The sequence below is a fragment of the Callithrix jacchus genome, chromosome 8 (genome assembly GCF_049354715.1).
Source record: "Callithrix jacchus isolate 240 chromosome 8, calJac240_pri, whole genome shotgun sequence".
Classification (NCBI taxonomy): Eukaryota; Metazoa; Chordata; class Mammalia; order Primates; family Cebidae; genus Callithrix; species Callithrix jacchus.
The window spans coordinates 15,873,310-15,896,031 of NC_133509.1; the positions used below are offsets into that span (position 1 = coordinate 15,873,310).

General features: G+C 51.0%; 1 protein-coding gene and 1 pseudogene across 27 annotated transcripts in view; both read left to right on the top strand.

Annotated features, from left to right (window-relative positions):
- The window catches only part of CORO2B (coronin 2B), a 176,826-nt gene extending 160,793 nt beyond the window's left edge, over positions 1 to 16,033 (top strand). For all 27 annotated transcript variants that reach the window (XM_078333494.1, XM_078333490.1, XM_078333491.1 and 24 more), the window contains 8 exons: positions 214 to 378; positions 2,862 to 2,978; positions 3,482 to 3,586; positions 4,176 to 4,272; positions 8,113 to 8,225; positions 8,561 to 8,651; positions 8,835 to 8,974; positions 14,070 to 16,033. In XM_078333494.1, coding sequence (XP_078189620.1) covers positions 214 to 378; positions 2,862 to 2,978; positions 3,482 to 3,586; positions 4,176 to 4,272; positions 8,113 to 8,225; positions 8,561 to 8,651; positions 8,835 to 8,974; positions 14,070 to 14,201 — 960 coding nt within the window. In that variant the 3' untranslated portion in view covers positions 14,202 to 16,033. The remainder of the gene's footprint in view (positions 1 to 213; positions 379 to 2,861; positions 2,979 to 3,481; positions 3,587 to 4,175; positions 4,273 to 8,112; positions 8,226 to 8,560; positions 8,652 to 8,834; positions 8,975 to 14,069) is intronic.
- Positions 15,763 to 22,722, top strand: part of LOC100894897 (cysteine--tRNA ligase, cytoplasmic pseudogene) — a 28,021-nt pseudogene continuing 21,061 nt past the window's right edge.

The window sequence follows — 22,722 nt, forward strand, 5'->3', positions numbered from 1 at the left end:
CTGAGCCCAGGCTGGGGCTGGCATCTGACCAAGGATATTGATGGATTTGTGTGACAGGGATGTATCAGCCTTTCCATATAGAACTCAATAACCCATCCTGCATCTCAGCACACACCAGGCCCTCCATGGGGTGCTCCCCCCGGGGCAGTAGTGTGGATGGGGACAAACATCCCAGGACCCCAGCAGCCACCTCCTGCACGTCTGCCCTCGCAGGTCCTCATCTGGAACCTGGATGTGGGTGAGCCGGTGAAGATGATCGACTGCCACACGGACGTGATCCTCTGCATGTCCTTCAACACGGACGGCAGCCTGCTCACCACCACATGCAAGGACAAGAAGCTGCGTGTGATCGAGCCCCGCTCTGGCCGTGTTCTGCAGGTGGAACCCTACATTTTTTGAGATTGAAGGGGAAGATGTTGAGGGCTGGGGCTCAGCTTTCAGCAGGCCTGGAAGAAAAGGCTGTGCCACTCCCCTTCTCCCATGCATCTCACTGCACCTCTGGTGAACAACCTTTCTTTCTCCTGGGCCCTTCAGGGCTCATAGGAACCCTGCCTTGTTCTAGATAGGGAGGGACCTCGTACCCTTTCCTGTCCCCACTGCACCCCCTATCTCCAGAGAGGATTCTTCTCGCTTGCTCTGGGGGCTGAACAGGTGACACCCTTCAGTGCACACATCCCCAGGTGTTAACCAAGTCCGTGATAGGCACAGGAGGGGGAGATATTGCCCAGCCACCTGATGGTATGAGCCTGGAGGAAACAGCTCGGGGTGCCAAGGTTGATGGTGAACTTAGCTTCACTTTTGGTCTTTGAATCTCCTGGGTCTTGAGTTTGAGGAAGGGAAGGGGTTAAGTGCCATTTGGGAGTAAGCAATTATCTTTTTTTTTTTTTTTTTTTTTGAGATGGAGTCTCACTCTGTCACCCAGGCTGGATTACAGTGGCACAATCACGGCTCACTGCAATCTCTGCCTCTCAGGTTCACTTGATTCTCCTGCCTCAGCCTCATGAGTAGCTGGGATTACAGGCACGTGCCACCGCGCCTGGCTAATTTTTGTATTTTTAGTAGAGATGGGGTTTCACCACGTTGGTCAGGCTGGTCTCGAACTCCTGATCTCATGATCTGCCCGCCTCAGCCTCCCAAAGTGCTGGGATTATAGGCGTGAGCCACCACGCTCAGCCAGCAATCACCATTTTTTGAGCACCTGCTGTGTGCTGGCCATGGCGAGGGCTGGAATGGCTGGTATTTGAGGTTTGCCGTCTTCATAAGAAGGGAGTGATGCTTGATCTGGGTGTGCCTATCTCGGAATAGTCCAATGTTCCAAGACCGGAAAGTTATCTACTACTCTAGGTTGAGCATCCCAAATCCAAACATCCAAAATCTGAAAGCCTCCAAATCCAAACCGTGTTGAGCACTGACGTCACACCCAAAGGAAATGCTCGCTGGAACATTTCAGATTTTGGATTTTGGAATGTGGGAGCTCAACTCGTAGGTATAAAGCAAAATATCCTGACATCTGAGACAAGCCAAAATCTGAAACACTTTTGGTCCCAAGCATTTCAGGCTCCTCAACCTGCACCACCACAAATAAGAACGCTGAGAGTTGCTAGCATGATTTGTGTTCACTGACGTCTGCTGAGAGCTCAGTGTGTGGCCGGAACTGTGCTCGGGGCTCTGTGCATCGTCTCAGGACAGCCCTCTCTGCTGGGCACTGTTACTCCTCTCATTTTATATCTGAGAACACTGAACCTTAGCGAAGGTGGGAGACTTGACTCTCACGGTTCCAGGAGAAGCTGGGATTCAAACCCAGGGCCCAAGCCAAACAGAAAGGATGCTTGCAAACAGAGAACCCCACTTTCAATTCAGATAGGGCCATGAGCCTGGGGAAGGCGAAGGTCTTCTCTCAGGCTACACTTCTTTGACAGAGCTAGAACTAGAGTTCAGAGTGAGTGACACCAGCGTGAATCTGTGCACTGCCCCGTTAGCCTCTCTTCTAACCTGCTGCCAACTTACCTGATGCTGAGGACTGTTGAGTGTTAGGGGGAAATCAAGTGTCACAAGCCAGTGGGTGGGAGAGGAGGCCCAAGACAGCTCAGTTAAGGAGGCACTCCCTGATAAGGCGAGTTGGGGAGCAATAATTGGCATGAATCTCATGTCCTCCTGAGCCTCAGTTTCCTCATCCTCAAAAATGGGGATAACGATTTCTTCCGGTAGATGCTGTTATGAGGATTAAAAGCATTGCCGCTGGTGAGAGCTCCGCATGGTGTAGCCGCCAACTGGACCTAGTGGAGGTTGGCTCCCCTCTGCTTCCCTGTTCCCCACTTGCTCTGGGAAATGGCAGAAAAGGCATCTGTGGGGCCATTGCTGCCGAGTACTTAATGTCCCATGGCTGCCGTAGCAAACACCCACAAACTAGGGGGCTGAAAACAACAGAAATGTATTCTCTCACTGTTCCAGAGACCCAATGTCCCACATCAAGGGGTGAGCAGCTGTCCTCCCTATGGAGGCTCTAGGAGAAAACCCATTCCTTGCCTCTTCTTGGGGTTGCCGGCTCTAGTGGCTGGTGGCCACGTCACTGCAGTCTCCACCTCCAGGGTCACACCACCTTCTCCCTGTCCGCTTAACCTTACCTCTCTCCCACAAGGACACTCATGATGGCATCCAGGATCCATCTGGACAATTCAGGGTCATCTCATCCCCAAATCCTTAGCTTGACCACATCTGCCAATACCCTTTTCCAAATAAGGAAACAATCGCAGGGGCCAGGGCTGAGAACATGAGTATATCTTTTCAGGGCCACCATTCATCCCACGGCAGTACCCACATGCTGGGGACCCTGGCTCACCACCTCCCTCTGTTCCTACCAGGAGGCCAACTGCAAAAACCACAGAGTGAACAGGGTGGTGTTCCTGGGAAACATGAAGCGGCTCCTCACGACAGGGGTCTCCAGGTGGAACACAAGACAGATTGCCCTCTGGGACCAGGTCAGCCATGGGGAGGCCTGCTGGGTATGGGCCAAAGGAAGCATCATTGCCTCAGAAGTCACTTGCTCAGAAAGTCAGGATCCTGGGCCCGCACACCAGCTTCTGACAGCAGAGAAATCAGACAGAGACCCCCAGAGGCAGAGCTTGGGTACAGAGGCTTCAAGGGACAATGTCGGCCATATCTGCAAGATGTTCACTCTCTTTTTCCAGGGTGGGGGCTGAGCTCCAGAGAGATCAGAGACCTACCTGGGGACACATAGCAAGTAGTAGGTTTGAGGACAATGAAAACAAGTCCCCTGCCTCCCATTTGTAAGACCCTCTCCACTGCTCCTGGCTGCTTTTCTTGACAAGGAAGTCAGTCTTACCACTACCCATCGGACTGGCTTTTTAACATCTAGGGGAGAACTTAGCATGAAGTAGTTGCAGTCCTAAGGGGCCTTGCTGGGATTTGGGGAGGGGCCATCCTGCCTCCATAGAGGCTCAGACCAGCTCCTCTCCCTCAGGAGGACCTGTCCATGCCCCTGATCGAAGAGGAAATTGATGGACTCTCTGGCCTCCTGTTCCCCTTCTACGATGCTGACACTCACATGCTCTACCTGGCTGGAAAGGTAGTAGGAGGTGGGGGAGGGCCCAGGGCAGCCCGTGGGAGAGCCCATCCGTCATTGCACCCCTGCACTTGCCCCACCCCCTTGACAATAGCCAGCCTAACCTCTCTGGCATCCCCTGACCCAACTCGAGTTCCTGGGCCTCACCTCTCCCATCCACACCTGCCCTCAAGTCTGACACCCGTTCTTACTGAAATGTCTGCAACCAAGAATTCCCTCAAGGGTGAGCTGGAGTGGGCTTTTACACTGGAATGAAGCTCAGAGCCTGAAGTGTAGTCAGCAATGAATGGTGGGATTTGAGATACCTGGCAGGAGAGCCTTGGTGAATATAGCCTTGTTTGTCAGAAAGGCTGTCTACACACACACACACACCAGCCCATCCACCTCCACCTCTCCACCCTCAGGGAGTCCACTGTGGCGAGCCCACTAGGACCCTACAAGCCAGGTTTCCCTGTTTTTTTTTTATTTTTTTTATTTTTTTAACCACCCATGAGGCACAGTGGGGAACTGTCTTCAGCTGGCTCCTGGGACCAGGCCCTGCTCTGCCCTCCCTTCCGGCCGCCTTCCTCACCTCCATCTCTCCTGAACCCAGGGCGATGGAAACATCCGGTACTACGAGATCAGCACTGAGAAGCCCTACCTGAGTTACCTCATGGAGTTCCGCTCCCCAGCCCCGCAGAAAGGCCTAGGTAAGGGGCCCGAGGCTGCCACGGCTGGTGCACTCGTGCACTGGAGGATATCTGGCCCGTGGGTCACCCTCTCCCTTAAATAGAAAATCGGGCTCAGAAGGCCACAGCTCATGGGCAAGTGGGAACAGAACCTGCAAGAGCTGGCCCTGCTGCCGCTGTCACTGCCCACTGGACCGGTGCTGTCACCCCGCCGTGCTCACGTCCACCATCAGCAGTAGCCTGCTGGCATGTGCTCTCTGCCTGCGCTCCTGATCGAAGATGGGAGCCTGAAGCCCACAGTGGCTATGACAATGGTGGGAAGTGGTCCAGTAACTGAAGGTCACAGTGGGGTCTACGCACAGGTCCCTTCCTGAGCCTCTAGGAAGCGGGGACTCCCAGACCCCAGCAGCAACTCTGTCTGCCTGATAGGGCAGGAAGAAGTTCCAGGGGCTCCTGTGACTGCAGCCCCAAGCTCCCTAGATGCTCAGACAGAAACCCAGAGATGGCTCCGGCATTGGCGGGCTGTAGTGAGTGAGTCCTCACATTCTCCCACCACTAAAAGTCTTACAACCAACTTTCCTTTCTTTGGACAAACCTGGTAGTGCATACAATTCAGCAATTCCACATTTGGGGTCCAAATCATCCAGTGAAACATGTATTATCAGAGTCCCCCCACCCCCCTTTCCCACCTTTGTGGGTGAGCCTCCTCTTTGGAGCTGGAGTCTAGCTTGCTTTCCCTATGGATCTCATGTTGAGGACAGGGCTTGGGGGCCAGCTTCAGGGACATTGGAGCTGAAAGGGGCTAAGAACCCACTCCAGTGACCAACAGCAAAATGGAAGCCAAGAGATGTCTGAGGTCCCAATCACCATTCCATCCACTTTACCTTTCCCCAGCGCTGCCATCTCCACCTCCACTGTCACTCTGCATCAAATAGTATAAAAATCAGCCTGGACTTTGGAGTCAGACCTGGGTTTATATTCTGGCTCAAGTGTGCACTTAATCCCTCCGTTTCCTCATCTGTAAAATGGGGATAATCAAACCTACCTTGAAGGGCTGATGTAAGGCTTAGAGACCATAGGTGCAAGGCACCTGGCAGAGCACTTGGCTCCTCCTGCTCCTTCACATAGGTGTTCATCAAACAGTTATTGAGTTCCAACTGTGTACCAGACCCAGTGCTAAGCCTGGGGATACAGTGGCAAGTAAAACAGAACATGGCCTTACTCCCGTGGGGCTCACATTCCACTGAGCAGGAGACAGGCAATAAACAAATCAGAGAAATATAGGATGGGAATGAGTCCTAGGCAGAGTCAAATGGTGTGCCAGAACAGAGTGACTGGGGGCTGCTTTAGACGGGTGTCAGGGAAGGCCTCTCTGTGACGATGAGATGTTCAGTTGGGATCTGAAAGATGGGAAAGAGAAAGAGCAGTCCCAGCAGGGGGCATGGTTAGTGCAAAGGCTCTGCAGCTGGAATGAGCCTAGCATATTCTAGGAACAGAAGGGAGGCCAGTGTGGCTGAGCCTGGGGTAGACTCTATGAGATAGCAAGAGATGGGGGGAGGGTGTCAGGAGACAGAGAGACGGGCAGGGGCTGAATCCATGGGATGCATTAGCCTGGAAAAGGAGCTTGCATTTGATTAGGAAATCATTGCGGCAGGGGTTCTTTTTCTTGGGTGGGAGACGAGACAACATGACGTGACCTGAAGTGTTAGTTACAATGGCTCTGGTGGCCGGGTGCGGTGCCTCACACCTGTAATCCTAGCCGTTTGGGAGGCCGAGGCAGGTAGATCAGCTGAGATCGGGAGTTTGAGACCAGCCTGGCCAAATGATGGAATCCTGTCTCCACTAAAAATACAAAAATTAGCCGGGTGTGGTGGCGCATACCCATAATCCCAGCTATTGGGAGGCGGAGGCAGGAGAATCGCTTGAACATGGGAGGCAGAGATTGCAGTGAGCTGAGATGGTGCCACTGCACTCCAGCCTGGGCGACAGAGCCAGACTGTCTCAACACAAAACAAAACAAAAAAAGATTGCTCTGGCTTTGGTAGGGAGAATGGAATGGATTTGGGAGGGGCAGGAGGAAGGCAGGGAAACCAGTTAGGAAGCAGTTGTAGACTTCCAGGCAAGAGAGGGTAATAGGTGGACAGAAGGAAGACAGAGAGAACCGGATGAGTCCAGGAGATGTTTGGAAAGCAGTGTCAGCAGGACTTGCTAAGGTATCGGATATGGAGGGGTGGAGAGGAGAGGAGGAAGGACTCAGGATGACTCATCTCATCCTCATCCTCATCCTCCTCCTCCTCCTCCTCACCTGTGACCACTATTGAGCATTTGCTGTGACCTAGGCACTTTTTGTAGACTCAGAGAAGTTAAGCAACTCACCAGAGGCAGGTGGTATCTGTTCAGTAGCAGAGACAGAACTCAAACCCAATCTGATGGCTTCTAATCCCATTTGGGCAACCATTTCACCCCTTCCCTCTAGCTCCTGGAGTTCCTTTATCTGGAAGAGCGGCTTCCAGCCCAGTGGAAGACAGACAGAGCCTTAACTCATATTCACAATACAGGGAAAGAAATGAATGTTGTCTGTGCTCGTCACAGCGCCAGGCAGTTAATGAGCATCTTGGTACATATTCTCCTGACCACCTCATGTGGGGCCACTATTGTCCTCCTCGACCCAGCCAAGGAACTAGAAGCTGAGAGAGTTATGACTTGCCAAAGCACTCCCAGATGGAAAGGGCACAGAGTCAGGATTCAAACCCCATTGGTCCACCCTAGAGCTGTGCTCCTAGCACCACACTGCCCCTCATCCCTATAATACATGTTCAGCAGAGGTGGCTGTTGGGGATATGTGGCTAGTGAACCCACCCAGGCAATGTGCACACATTGTTTGTTCTAGGAGACACAGGGCAGAACAGCAATCTTGGGCTGTGTCCAGACCTCTAGGGTGTATGGGGAATGGCCTCTCCCTCCTTCTTTCTCTCTCAGGCCTGGAGACACAGGAGGCTCAGGGATGACTGCCCATTTCAGAGGGCGATGGGCTCTGTGACCTTGGATAGCCCTGTTGGAAACAGATGCTTGGTGCTGCAAAGAAAAATCAGCACTGAGACAAAGGATCTTTCAGCAATGCAATTTTTACTTCCTGGACTGCAGGAAGGGTACTCTCACTAGCCATCTTGCCACGAGAGTACAAAGAACAAAGGAAAACAGACAAATTTATCCCTTACACATTTGGGGTTGTCCTAACTGCTGTGTCTGATCTCCACTGGCTGGAGCCAGCCCTCACAATCTAAACTAAAACCCAATTGGCTAACAACTTAAAACTTTTCTAAACAGGCAAAAGCAGTGGAGGGCTTGGACATGCCTGTGAGCACGTGCAACACAGATATCTTGGTTAAAGTACAAGGACGTAGCATGTACCACGTTCCTGTAAGCATGGCATGTGTAACAGCTACATAGGATAGGGCTTAACAAAGTTATTAGCACACTTATTCTTTAACAAGAAAGGAAACTTTAAAAAGGAACTTTTCTACTTCCCACAAGCCCTTTGCCCTCTGACCCTCTCTGGACCCTCATCTAGAAAAGGAGTGGGCTAGATTAAAAGGTTTCTACAGTTTCTTCCAATTCCAAAGGGTCCAGTTCTGAAGCTTGCACTGTGGTGAGGCAGGTCTGGCCCAAGGAGCTTGGGAGGTGACCAACCAGAGACAGACTTATTGAAGAAGCCCCAGTCCACCCTCTGCCCTCTGCATGGGCTGTTGCCTCCAAACCTAAGTACATACCTCAGCCTTTCCCCTGGCCTAGAACATCATGGGGTGATGTCCCTGAGGGGTAGTTCCTGGGACCCCATGGAGCCACGTGTGCTTGTTCCAGGGGTCATGCCCAAGCACGGGCTGGATGTGTCAGCCTGCGAGGTGTTCCGCTTCTACAAGCTGGTGACTCTCAAGGGCCTGATTGAGCCCATCTCCATGATTGTGCCCCGGAGGGTAAGTGGGGCTGGGCTGGGCTGGGCTCTGGGATGGGGGCCTGCATCGCATCCCAGCCTGCTCACCACTGATCATGAGCTTGGAGAAGCCCAGGTGAGAGATGTGCTGTGGACTGGGATCTTCAAGCCCAATTTGGGGTGAGGGGCATTCTCAGGTGGGGACAACTGGGCTTGCTCATGAGTGCAGGAGGGTGTTTCCAGGAGGGAGACACAGTGCAAAGGCATGGAGGCAGGAGAGCAGGTAGCGTGGTTGGAGGTCAGTGAGAAAAGTCTGACTGAAGAGTAGGGATTTTCCCAGCAGCCCCTCTGTCCTCTCTCCTGTTCCTCCCACTGCAGTCAGATTCCTACCAGGAAGACATTTACCCCATGACACCAGGCACGGAGCCAGCACTGACCCCAGATGAATGGCTGGGAGGCATCAACCGAGGTATCGCAGGGGCTGGGCTCCACAGAGGACAGGTGGCATGCCCACGCCTTTGCCTTCAGTGCAGCTCGCCCCAGTTCCCCTTGCCTATCTCCCTGCTTGAACTTCCCTCCCGCCCAGCCTGCTGGACCATCGCCTGACAGTCCATGGGATCGGCGGTGAGAGCATTTCTCTTGCCTTCTTTAGATCCCGTGCTGATGTCTTTGAAAGAAGGCTATAAGAAGTCCTCAAAAATGGTATTTAAGGCTCCCATCAAAGAAAAGAAGAGTGTCGTGGTCAACGGAATAGATTTATTAGAAAATGTCCCACCCCGCACAGAAAACGAGGTAAGGAATATAAGTTACCTCCACAGGCCCTGGAAGAGTGAGACCTTTACATTTCAATTATGGGCTTCAGGCCTTTAAGCCAGTTCCATTCTCAGACATTTTTCTTTCTGTGACAAATGCCATAAGTAGCCTGATATTGGCTTCTGATGACTGTGACCCCAATAAATAGGAGCTGGGATGTCTGGAGATACGGGCTCCCCACACCACCCCCACACCCCAAATTCACTAACGCACGGAGTTATGCGTCTCCTCATGAATTCATCTCAGAATGTTGCTGTCATTTGGTGTTCCAGGAGTTATCAATTCCTGACTAACAGGGGCAAGCCTGGCCTCCGGCATCACAGCCCTGCCTCTCCCGCCCTGGCGCTGCAGCAGTGCCGGGCTCTGACACTGCCAGTCTTTGAGGAAGAGACTGGCTCTTATAAAGGTGCTCTTTGTACCACTTGGAACAGGAGCAAGCTCTTTCAGGGGCAGCTCAGCAGGGCCTTGTCCCCGTGCCGTGTGCCAGACATAAGGCCTGATACCGCTGAAACGGAGATGGCTGCCTGGCCCCACCTGCATTTGAATTCTGGCTCTGCCATTTCCTGGCTGTGACTGAGCAAGTTTCCTGACCGTTGTAAGTCCATTTCCTTGAGGTAAAATAGGGATATGGAAAGCTATGAGAACTAAAGAGATAATTCCTAAGTGTCTAGCACTCTTCCTGGCCCATATTTAGTGTTCAAAGAAAAAGGTCAACTGTATTAGTTATCGACTGCTGTGAAACAGATTACCCTAGAACTTAATGACCTAAACCCACAACACTTATTAACTCACAGTTTCTTTGCATGCCCATGGCTCAAGGTCTCTCATGAGGGTACAGTTACACCGTCCACTGGGGCTGCAGTCACATCTGAAGGCTCAACTGTGGAAGGATCTGCTTCCAAGTTCACTCAGGTGGTTGCTGGCAGGACTCATGTACTCAGGGGCTATTGGACTGAGGGCCTCAGTTCCTCCTGGGCTGTTGGCCAGAGCTTCCCTCGGGTCCCTGCCATGTGGACTCCTCCATAAGGCAGCTCACAAGAGGGTGTGTGAGCAGAAGAGCAAGAGAGGGCACCCAAGATGGAAGCCACAGTCTTTCTGTCATCTGAACTTGGAAATGGTATCCCACCACTTCTGCCCTATTCTGTTCATTTGAAGCAAGCTATTAGGGCCAGCCCATGCTGGAGGAAAGGGGATAACATGGGAGCCATCTATACCACCAACTTATGATTTTTTTTTTTTGAGATGGAGTCTCACTCTGTTGCCCAGGCTGGAGTGCAGTGGTATGATCTTGACTCACTGCAACCTTTGCCTCCCAGGTTCAAATTATTCTCCTGCTCCAGCCTCTTGAGGAGCTGAGATTAGCAGGTGTGTACTACCATGTGCAGCTAATTTTTGTATTTTTAGTAGAGACAGAGTTTAACCATGTTTGCCAGGCTGGTCTCGAACTCCTGATCTCAGGTGTTCTACCCACCTCAGACTTGCAAAGTGCCAGGATTACAGGCGTGAGCCACCATGCCTGGCCCGCTATCACTATTATTAATAAAAATAAGACTCTTCTTAACCTCTCGGACCTCACAGTCTTAAGGGGGAGATTGGCAGGTAACTTGATAATCAACGTAAAATATGCTTGTATGCCATTGTAGAGAGATATTCAGGGCTGGACGAAATGATGCGATAAATGGGATTTGCTTTAAAATAGACCCCAAGGAAAGTGGTGGCTCACACCTGTAATCCCGGCACTTTGAGAGGCTGAGGTGGGTGGATCACATGAGGTCAAGAATTCAAGACCAGCCTGGCCAACATGGTGAAACCCTGTCTCTACTAAAATACAAACATTTGCCAGGCATGGTGGCAGGAGCCTGTAATCCCAGCTACTCAGGAGGCTGAGGCAGGAGAATCGCTTGAACCTGGGACACAGAATTGCAGTGAGCTGAGATCGTGCCATTGCACTCCAGCTTGGGCAACAAGAGTGAAGCTTTGTCTCAGAAAAGAACAGAAAAGAAACTGGGGTTGTCAAAGGTGGACACATTGATTGAAGTGTGAGGAAACAGCTGACAGCTTGATGCAGGAGAAGAGACTTACAGTTGCACAATCCAATAACTTTACCCAAAATCGCTGAATTGTATGCTTAAAATGAGTGAATCTTATGGTATGTGAAATACACCTTAATAAAGCAGTTTTTTGACAAAAGTGGACCAAAGAAAAACAGTACAACGAAATTTTGAGAACTTGGAAGACACAAAGTGTGTAGAGTCATTTAGTGTAAAGGCAAATAGGATATCATCCCTCTGAACAGATGTAATCGGGACTGGTGTTTCTTGGTTAACAAACAATACTTTTTTAAGTCAGTTAAAGGAGGGAATCATGGGCAGGAGTGGTGGTTCACACCTGTAATCCTAGCACCTCGGGAGGTTGAGGCAGGTAAATCACTGAGGCCGGGAGTTCAAGACCATCCTAGCCAACATGCTGAAACCCCATCTCTACTAAAAATACAAAAATTATCCAGGTGTGGTGGTGCACGCCTGCAATCCCAGCTACTCAGGAGGCTGAGGCAGGAGAATTGCTTGAATCCAGGAGGCGGAGCCAAGATCACTCCACTGCACTCCAGCCCGGGTGACAGAGCAAGACACTCTCAAAACAGATAAATAATGAAAAGAAAACATATACATTCATTTTGCAAATTTTGATGCTGGACCAAGACCTTTTCTTCAAGGAGGCCCTCCCTGGTTGGAATCTGCCATGTTTTTCACACGAATCACACACCTTAAAACCATATCCATTTCCAGTTTCTTTTTTTTTTTTTAGAGACGGGGTTTCAGCATGTTAGTCAGGCTGGTCTTGAACTCCTGACCTCGTGACTCACCCGCCTTGGCCTCCCAAAGTGTTGGGATTACAGGTGTGAGCCACCGCACCCGGCCTCCAGTTTCAGTTTCTTTTAGGTAGAAAAAGAATTTAAAGTCCATCCAAAAGCAAAGTTCTCATTTTTACAATGTTTTCTCTCATCTCCTTTTGAGACATTGAGGTATAATTTGCCTATGGTAAAACTCATCCTTCGTAGCGTGTTGTTTTAAGAGTTTTAACAAACACGCAGTCATGCAGACGCCATCAGTCAAGATTTAGAATATTCTCGTCGTTTAGGACCAGATCTTCCACACCCAGTTCAGCTGCAATCTTTTTTAGCATCACCTTTATCAAGATTTTATAAAGCATTTAAGTTTTTATAGAAACAGCAACTCTCAGCCAGGCACGGTGGCTCAGCCTCTACTCCCAATACTTTGGGAGGCCAAGGCAGGTGGATCACCTGAGACCAGCCTGACCAACATGGAGAAATCCCATTTCTACTAAAATACTAAAAATACAAAATTAGCTGGGTGTGGTGGCGCATGCCCGTAATCTCAACTACTCGGGAGGGTGAGGCAGGAGAATCGCTTGAACCCAGGAGGTGGAGGTTGTGGTGAGCCCAGATTGCACCACTGCACTCCAGCTGGGGCAAGAAGAGGGAAACTCCATCTCAAAAAAGAGAAGGAGAGGAGAGGAGAAGAGGAGAGGAGAGGGGAGAAGAAAAGACAGCAACTCTCCTTTTGTGCTCATTTCATCAGTTTATATCGTATTTCACTAAATTACGCAATTACAATAACAAATGTCATTCACATCAGAAGGTTTGAGACCAAACACAATTGACTGTGGGTAACATTTGACTCAGGTGTGCAGGAGCCACAAGGAGCCTGCTGCCTTCCAGGGCTCGGCATTCCTTGGGCATCTGTCAGGATGTTTTACAGGAGAAATGGAGGCGGGTTAAACCAGCAAGTCGTTTGAGTGAAGATCTGCCAAGATAGCTATGCATTGCCCATGCCCACCCAGTACATGAATCCCTGCCCAGTGCAAACTTCGGTATTCTTGTCACAGTTTCTCATCAGTCGGAAAAAAGCTAGGTTCCATTCTGTATACTGAGCCTCCTTAAGAAGAGAAGGATACAAAGCATCTTAGAAAGCTCTAAATTATCAATACAATCTGGGTGCAGTGACTCACACCTGTAATCCCAGCATTTTGGGAGGCCAAGGCGGGAAGATCACTTGAAGTCAGGAGTTCGAGATCACCCTGGCCAATATGGTGAAACCCCGTCTCTACTAAAAACACAAAAATTAGCCGGGCGCAGTGGCACATGCCTGTATTCCCAGCTACTCAGGAGGCTGAGGCAGGAGAATTGTTTGAACCCAGGAAGTGGAGGTTGCAGTGACCCAAAGTCACGCCACCACACTCCAGCCTGGGAGACAAAGTGAGACTTCGTCTCAAAAATAAATAAATAAATATCGGCCGGGCGTGGCGGATCACACCTGTAATCCCAGCACTTTGGGAGGCCGAGGTGGGCAGATCACAAGGTCAGGAGTATGAGACCAGCCTGTCTAATACGGTGAACTCCCATCTCTACTAAAAAATACAAAAAAAATTAGCCAGGGATGGTGGCAAGTGCCTGTAGTCCCAGCTACTCCAGAGGCTGAGGCAGGAGAATCACTTGAACCGGGAGGTAGAGGTTGCAGTGAGCTGAGATCACGCCACTGCACTCCAGCCTGGGTGGCTCCGTGAGACTTCGTCTCAAAAAATAAATAAATACATAAATTATCAATAATAATGTAAGAATGCATGTAATGATACATCTATTATTATGTATTATTATACATTTATTGGTATGTATTATAGATGTAATAATTAATACACCTATTAATATAATGGTAAAGAAAAGCATTAGGTTAGGACCCAGAAAGGGACAAGCTTGGGATATTTGGAAAACTGGACTCTTTGGTCACTCCTTTTTCAGTGATCCTGAATCAATTAATGACTCAGGTTTTGTTTGTTTCCCATCTCACAAGGGAAAGCAAGAGCCACAGATGGAGCTAGAGACGGGAGAGGTGCAATCATGATGAGGGACTGGGGATGAATACGTTGAGCAAACAGTGGGAGGCCTGGGGCAACGGGAGGGCATGGGCGGCAGGCGGGTGGAGACTCACCTGCGAAATCCTTGTCTCACCTGCTCTCTCCTGGGCCCTCCATGGCCCACTCTCTTCCTCCACCCCAGCTCCTTCGAATGTTCTTCCGGCAGCAGGATGAGATTCGACGGTTGAAAGAGGAGCTGGCCCAGAAGGACATCCGCATTCGGCAACTCCAGCTGGAACTGAAAAACTTGCGCAACAGCCCCAAGAACTGTTAGCTCCCCAGCTGGGCTGTTTTCTAAGCCGATCTCTCCGTCGTTTCTACTCGTCCCTTAACTTCTCCCTTATCCAGTGACCCCAGAGACAGAGCCAGGACGGGAGCGGGGGCCAACCCGAGGACCCCCGCCTACCACCTCCAGAACTGGAAGCCAACCTCTGACCTCCTGACCTCATGCTAATAAAAGTCCCCAGCTTCTCCTGGAGACCCCCCACCGGCAGCCCCCTTCCCTGCCACCCCAGGAGCCAGACTTCCCCTCAGCTGGGTGAAGACTACAGACTCTCTGGGGTTGGGGGGGCTCCATCTCAGTGGACCAGGAAGCAAAGGGGGAAGCAGGATACCAGCTAGACTTAGCACTTGGACATTTCCCCTGCAAAGGGGGCTGCCAGGACATCTCAGCACTCCCACCTGGAGCTCTCAGCATCACCGAAGGTACCACAGCATAAGTGCTGGACTACAGGCTGCAGTGATCCCTCTTTCTTTCCACTCCCTCTTCCCTCAGCAGCCCCGGAAGCCTGCCTCACCCTAGAGGGCAGCGAGCCGCACAGCTCCTTTTTGTCTCTTCCCCTCCCGCCCTCTTGTCTTCAGGGAATTCAGAGGATTGCTCTCCAAGGCCATAAAAACCCCTTGCCTTCCCCACGATTCTCTTCAAAGCTCTTGCACACCCTTTTCCCATTCAATTTGTGAGCCAGGCAGGGTAGGGATTAGTGTCCCTGTCTGACAAATGACAGAACTGAGGGTGCAATGGGGAAGTGACTTATAAAGTCACCCAGCAGGTCAACAGTGGACCCACAGCCAGGACCCTGGGTGTCCAGATCCCAAGGCCAGGACCTTTCCCGCTGCATCAAGATGCCAATCCCATGGTGGGCTTCACCAGTGCCCAAGTCTCTGTGGAGAATGAGAACTGGAAGCCACTGCTACCGTCTACCCAGCACCAGTAGTGCCGATGTGCCACACTGCCCAGTTGAGGACCCTCACGCTCTGTGCCCCTAGGTCCTTCAGGTCCACACCCTCGGCTGTCACCACCACCCTCCCCAGGGGACTCCAGCTGAGATGAAGCCTCATCCTCCTGGCAGCTGAGGCTGAGAAGGGTGGAGCTTGGCCCTAGGGAAGGCAGACCAGGGTCTGATGGCTTCTGGGGCTGTGCTGCGTGTCTCAGCACCGCTATCTCAGCCACTTTCAGCCTTACGCACGTAGAATGAACACAGCCTCTCACATCCGTATAGCACTTTAAAGTTTCTGCAGTCCTTTGACACATAAGATCTCATCAAGCCTCACATCTACACCCTTCTTCAGATGAGGGAACCGAGAGGAGTGGCCCAAGGTCACACACCTCTGAGATGCCACGTTTCATTTGATCTTGCACACATTTTCTCTTATTCCTTCTTTCTTCCTCCTTTCATTTCCCACTGCCCACAAAGAGTTTGTAAACACTGTTTTCAGAAGATTCACCGTTTGGGGTGAGATCTGGAAATCAAGAAATGGGTGTCCACTCTTCCCTTTCATTAGCTAGATCTACTAGACGCATCATACTCCACACCTGCTTTTCCCGTGGCCGCCCTATGGAATATCCCATCCACAGAGGCCAGGGCTACCCAAGCCCCTCCAGGTGAGCTGGACCTCTCCTCTAAGAACCTCCTTCCTCCCAGCCAGCTACAGTAGGGCCTCCTCACCCCATACCCCGCAGCTAGACAGTGTCAGCACTCATCTCCTCCTCCCCACATTTCTGGAGCTTTTTTTTTTTTCTTCCCCATTGACCTTTGTGGTCTCCTGTGATTATTTATGCTGCCTCCCAAGGATAGAATTGAAATAAAATGTTTTCAACTTATCAAACCTGGGCATCTCATTTCATCCCGGGTGGTTCCTGCTCTTGGTCACCATGGTTCCTTGATGGTCAGCTCCCCACCCACAGCTCATTTGCCTTTCCGGCATGACAGCCCACGTCTGTACCTACAGATATAATTTCGCACTTTCATTTGTCTCGGCACTATTGACATTTGGGGCCAGATAATTCTTTGCTGTGGGGGCTGCCCTGTACATTGCAAGATATTTAGCCGTATCCCTGGCCTCCACCAATCAGATGCCATAGCAACCCCCATCCAATTGGGACAACCAAAAATGTCCCCAGATATGACGTGACATCCCCTGGGATATCAGAATCACTTCCCAGTTAAGAACTGTTCTAGCGTGATTCAATAGATGCTGGTCTCTGTGTAGCCCCATGTTGCGGTCTGGGTGAGACTAATGCTTCACATTGGAATGATGCCTTGCGGTTTATCAGGCAGGATTCCACACACTTGACTCATTTGATCTTCATAGCAGCTCTCATTGGTAGGTCTGATTGTCCCTGTTTTCAAGAAGAGCAATCAGGCCCAGAGTGGTGACATGTTTGAGGTCACTCAGCCAGTGTAGGGGGGGAAATACACAGGGACTGGATTTTCTGAGTCCAGAGCCAGAGATGGACTGTGCTCCCAGTCACCAGCCAGGCTCAGAGCTGGGCAGAGTCTGTTCTGGGAGGGTGGCCGAGGCCCATTATGAGACCAGGGAGGCTGGATATCCTCACTCTCTCAGTAGCCCAAGGCTGTCTTGAATAAGAGTTGTCAGGGCTGGGCACAGTGGCTCACACCTGTAATCCCAGCACTTTGGGAGGCTAACACAGTGGATCACGAGGTCAGGAGATCAAGACCATCCTGGCTAACGTGGTGAAACCCTGTCTTTACTAAAAATACAAAAAATTAGCTGGGTGTGGTGGCACACGCCTGTAATTCCAACTACTTGGGACACTGAGGCAGAAGAATCGCTTGAACCCGGGAGGCGGAGGTTGCAGTGAGCCAAGATCGCCCCACTGCACTCCACAAGACTCTATCTCAAAAAAAAAAAAGAGTTGTCAGGCCGCAAAGTGTACAGGCCCCAGGCAGCGTGGACACCACAGGAAACTCAGAAGGGCCAGAGGAAAGCAGTGTGGGTCTTAGAAAAGGGGTGAGGAGGAAAGGGTAAAGGGCTGCAGAGGAGCAGTGGGCAGGATGCCAGGAAGGTGTGGTGCAGGCCTGGCTCTGCGCGGACTAGCTGTGCAACACTGAGTAAGGCTCTTTTTTTTTCCCCTGGGCCTCATTTTCTCCATCTATAAAATGAGGGGATGGGACAATTTCTAGGGTCCCTTCCTGGTATGTCATCCTAGGTTTCCATTATACCAGCAATTGAGAGGATGGGACAAATCCTCATCCTCTAACACAAATGATTTTTTTAAAATTATTGAGAAAAAGGAAGCAGAGGTGGCTTCCTACAGGGCTTGGGTACGGAAAATCACTTTTGCTGAGGCTCAGGGGAACGGGTGATAGATAAGGTGATCTGTCTCATATGTTCCTCTGTCCTACCTAATCTCCAATTCTGAGCCCAACGGGGCAGCTTATCATCACTTATTATAGTACACTGTCTGCGGTCGGGCTTGAACTTGCTTTCCATCTCCCCACTAGCCCATTTTCCTGACTGCCTTTGTTGAATAACTCAGCAATTCCCAATTGGCTGGCTGTGCATCCTTAATTTCTTCATATGCTGTATATTCCATGCCTAGTCTGTTATGATGACCCCTCTGCCAATTACACATTGCCAATTATACTGCCTGGCCCAACACATTGCTGTAATTATCACAATGATGTAGGAGGGTGATCTGTTCATGGCTGTTTGAACCTGTCCCCACTACCATGCTCCCAACCAGGTGTCTGCTCCCTTCTTTTCTCCAAGTAAGGATACTTAAGGCTAAACTTCAGACCCTTCTCTTCTATGGAGATGTTCCTAATGCCTTTACCATCAGCAAGCGTATCCTCCTGTGTGTGCCTACAACTCTTTATCCCCCCGCCCCCGCGACACTTAATTCAATTTTCAACTCAGTTTAACACATAGCAAGTAGCTGCATCTATTTTGCACGAGGTGCTGGGAACCATGACATGGGAAAGAGCAAGCTCTGCCCTTGAGGGGCTCCAGCCAGTGGTCTATGTAGAGGCGTCATATCACCCAGCAGGATGTGGAGCCCTTGGAGAGTGGGATGAGCTTCACTCTAGGCTGGGTTCAGTGTGGACTGGGCAGTTTGTTCTGGGATTGGATGACTCCTGTGTTGTCTTCCAGCCAGCCTCCTGAGATCCCAAGATGGGCTTGGGCATTTTTAGACTCTCTCCTGGTGCTGGGCAAACATCCCAGACTGCCAGTGGACCGTGCAGAACGTGGCTGCTGCTTCACTGTGGGAAATGACTTCATGTTGAAAACACCCCCACCTCCAGGCCCCCGCCCCCCAGCCTTCCTGCTTGGAAGGGCTGCCGTGATGGGGCTGCCTGGAGCAGAGGCACTTATTTCAGCCACAGGAAACATTACCAGATCCTTCTCCTCCCCCTGGTCAGCCAGCTCAGGGACTGCAGGGCTATGGCGCAGGGAGGGGAAGAGGCCCGCCTGGGATGTTGGCAGAGGCTCCTCGTTCTGTGTGTGTGTGTGTTTCCTATTTGGGAACAACCTGCAGCCTGTCTTTCCTTGGAATTTTAATTCAGTAACCAGCACAAATGGGTCAGCCTTACTCAGAAAGAGAAGGTGAGTATCTAGAGGATCGGGTGAGAGGAGTTCTAACAAGCTCCTGTCCCAGAGCCCCTCCCTTGCATCTGGCTTGTCACACTGCCCAGAATTCCCTCATTAGCACACAGTTTCTTTGGACTAAGCACTGCCCTTCCCAGAGCCATCTCCATGTGCAAATCCCCCGGGATTGGGATGCTGGTGTGAATCGGGTGAGCGGATCCAGCGAAGGGGACACGGGAACAAGGAAAGACGGTGGGCCTCGAGTGGGAGGAGGGAGGTAGGGACCCTGAGCAGAGATCTTGGGTTTCAAGGTCACAATGATGACGGCAAGATTCAAAGACCAGGAGGAGTTTGTAGAAACTTGCATCTAGCCAGCAGGTGGCAGATTATGGCCTTCCTATCAAGCCCATTTTTTTCTAAACTGGGTCCCTTTTGCACCTCCCACCCACTCCAGAATTAATGATCCAACCATAGGCACCGGGGCCTCATGGCAAAACAGGCACACAGAATAGCCAGGAACCAAAGCACCCCAAGTAGAGAAGGGGGGCTCGGAGGAGGGTAGCCGAGAGACCAGCTGTCTCCAAGGCGCGACCAGAGGAGGGCGCGCACCTCACCTTCCTCCCTCTCGTGCTGTGGAGACCCTGCCTGGCCTTCCCTGAAGCGCAGGAAAGAGTCTTGATCGGGGTGTTCTCGTCCCAGCCTGGCAGCCTCTGACCTGCTCTGTGACCTTGAGCGGTTTCCCTACAGGAACAGTGAAGGGAGGGGCCCTTTCTGGCTGGAGAGTCTGTGTTTGATGATGCTTGGTCTGAGGGGATGGTAGAAGGAAGAGCTGGAAAGTGACGGGAGGCAGAAAACCAGGGGTGGGAGGAGCAGGTATCCAGGCCAGACCTCTGCAGCTCAGGCAGCACAGCCCAGCCCAGCCTGGGGCTCACGCTCCAGCCCACGCAGCCTCCAGGAAGCTCTTGATGAGACAAACAGGACCAGTTGTCTAGGGCCTCTGCTTCCCAGGCCCAGGTGCAGACCAGGACACAAAGGAAGAGGCCGGGGCCAGTCCCAGGAAGCCCTGAATCCTTGCCCTGGGAGGCTGGACTCCACCCAGGCCATGAGGAGCCAAGGAAGGGCTTGAATCAAGAGTGGACACCTCCCTCTAGCCGCTTCAGTGGAAGGGATTAGAGGGCAACACAAGCCGGGAAACGGTGTGGGCTAGTGGGTTGTCTAGCCAGGAGATGGGAGGGCCCAGCCTGGGGCAGCGGTTATGGCAGACTTTTTTTTTTTGAGATGGAGTCTCGTTCTGTCACCAGGCTGGAGTAGAGTGGCGCCATCTTTGCTCACTGCCACCTCTGCCTCCTGGGTGTTCAAGCAATTCCCCTGCCTCAGCCTCCCAAGTGGCTGGGACTACAGGCACACACCACCGTGCCGGGCTAATTTTTTGTATTTTAGTAGAGATGGGGTTTCACCATGTTGGCCACAATGGTCTCCATCTCTTGACCTCCGCCGGCCTCAGCCTCCCAAGGTGCTGGATTACAGACGTAAGCCACTGCACCTGGCTATGGCAGACTTAAGAGAGCTTGCTGAGATGAGGAACTGACCCTGATCCAAAGGGTGGGTGTAAGGAGGGGACAGGGAGGCAGCAGGGAAGAGGAAGAAGGCAGAGGACAGGTTAGAAGAACTCTCAGAAATGGAACCAGAGCTGGGACAGAGATGACCCACCCCTGCTGTTGAATGGGGCACTTCCCAAAGATAGAGACTGCCTTGTGTAATCCCCTTATAAACCAACAACAGCAGCGCTGGCTGCACCTTGCTTCACAATGTTTCTTTGGCTGCCTGAGAGAGGAAGGGCTGGTCTTAGAACGTGTGTTGGGTGCTGGGCAAGGTGGTTCATACCTATAATCCCAGTAATTCCAGCACTTTGGGAGGCCAAGGTAGGAGGATCGCTTGAGGCCAGGAGTGCCAGACCAGCCTCAACATAGTGAGACCTCATCTCCATTCGGAAGGAAGAAAGGAAGGAGAGAGGAAGAAAGAAAAGGGAAAGTTTGTTAGGTTTTGTAATCACTGAAAGACCTGGCAGGCCCTAGAGCTTTTTAGCAATGTGATTCAAGTGATTCTAAAGCCCCCTCCCCACCCACTAGCTGCTCCCACCCTAACTTACCCCCCACAGGCCTGAAATTCACACAGCTGTCTGAAAGTCATTTATAATAATGAAATTATGAAAACATTATTTTTTTCTTTGCCTACCGGAATTTTTGAGACAGTTTTCATTCAAAATTATTTTATTCAAATGCCTTTTCAGCATCCAGTACTGTCGTAGGTGCTAAAATAAGATGTAGTTCTTGGTCTCAGGGAGGTTCCAGTCTGGTATATAATGAAAATTCACATGCAGTGCAGAAAGAAATGTCTGGAAGGACTGAGACACTTAGCAGTGATTATCTCAGGGTAACAGGATAAGAGAAGAAGGTATTCTTTAATTTTAAAGAATTTTAAGCAAATGTAAAGGCTTAGGATTTGCCACAACCGTGTCGTTCAGCTTGAAATCTCAGGCTTATTCTGTTCCATTCACCAGGTTTGGGTGCTGGGGTTTTTCTTCCCACATCACCACTGCCCCTCTGGAGGGTAATTGGATGGGGTGAGCAGACAGGCCTGGCCTGGTGTCACTTCCGTTGGACACTTGACAGGTGGGGTCCTAACTAGAAGGCCCAGCCACGGCCACCCACCCCTCAATGTGAGGCATGCCTCATAGGATCCCAGCACAGGCCAGTGGCAGCAGATGCTCAGTCTTTTCCTGATCCTCTTGTTGCTGACTCTGCCCTACCTACCCGATCCTCCTGGTCTGGTCCCACCCACTAATCTCCTCCCACTTCACCCCAGGTGGCCCCAATCCCTAAACTTGCATTTGAGTAGAGGGCGAGGTACACTGGCTCTTCCCAATCTACTGCTTGGGGCATAAACCTTATGAGGTGCTTTCTCTGGCACTGAGCCCTTTCTTCTCTTCAAATCAAAAGGCTTGGCCAGGCACAGTGGCTCACACCTGTAATCTCAACACTGGGAGGCCGAGGCAGGAGGATTGCTTAAACCCAGGAGATTGAAACTAGCCTGGGCAACATACCAAGACCCCCATATCTAAAAAAAATTTATTTTTTAATTAGCCAAGTGTGATGGTGCATGCCTGGTGCCCCAACTACTCAGAGGGCTAAGGCAGGAGGATCCCTTGAGCCCAGGAGGTGGAGGCTGCAGTGAACCGTGATTGTGCCACTGCATTCTAGCCTAGGTGACACCACAGGACTGAGACCCTATCTCAAAAAAAAAATAGGATAAAAATAAAAAAAACACTTGGCTTTTAAGACTTTACCGTCTAGACTGGGCGTGGTGGCTCACGCTGGTAATCCCAGCACTTTGGGAGGCCAAGGTGGGTGGATCACCTGAGGTCCGGAGTTCGAGACCAGCCTGACCAACATGGAGAAACCCCATCTCTACTAAAAATACAAAATTAGTCGGGCGTGGTGGCGCACACCTATAATCCCAGCTACTTGGGAGGCTGAGGTAGGAGAATTGCTTGAACCCGGGAGGTGGTGTTTGTGGTGAGCCGAGATCATACTGTTGGATTTTGGCCTGGGCAACAAGAGCAAAACTGCATCTCAAAAGAAAAAAAAAAAAAAAGATTTTACTGTCTCAGCCACGAATTTTTGAAAATCTGTTTAGAAACTCAAAAGCTGAGCACTTTATTTGTATTTGTTTATATATTCCAGCTATCAGAATCCTGATCCCCCCTCTAGCAATGAAAACTACTTGCTGAGTGGGAAAGAGGAACTATAGAATCAACTGTGACTACTTCCAAAAGCTACCCTTTCCTCCCTGCACCACACACGTATATAACGGGGTCACTAAAATGGCCAGGGTTCTTAAGACCATATAGAATGGAAGAATTTTAATTAACGATGACTTGGAACTGGAGAACAGTGTCCTTTTGC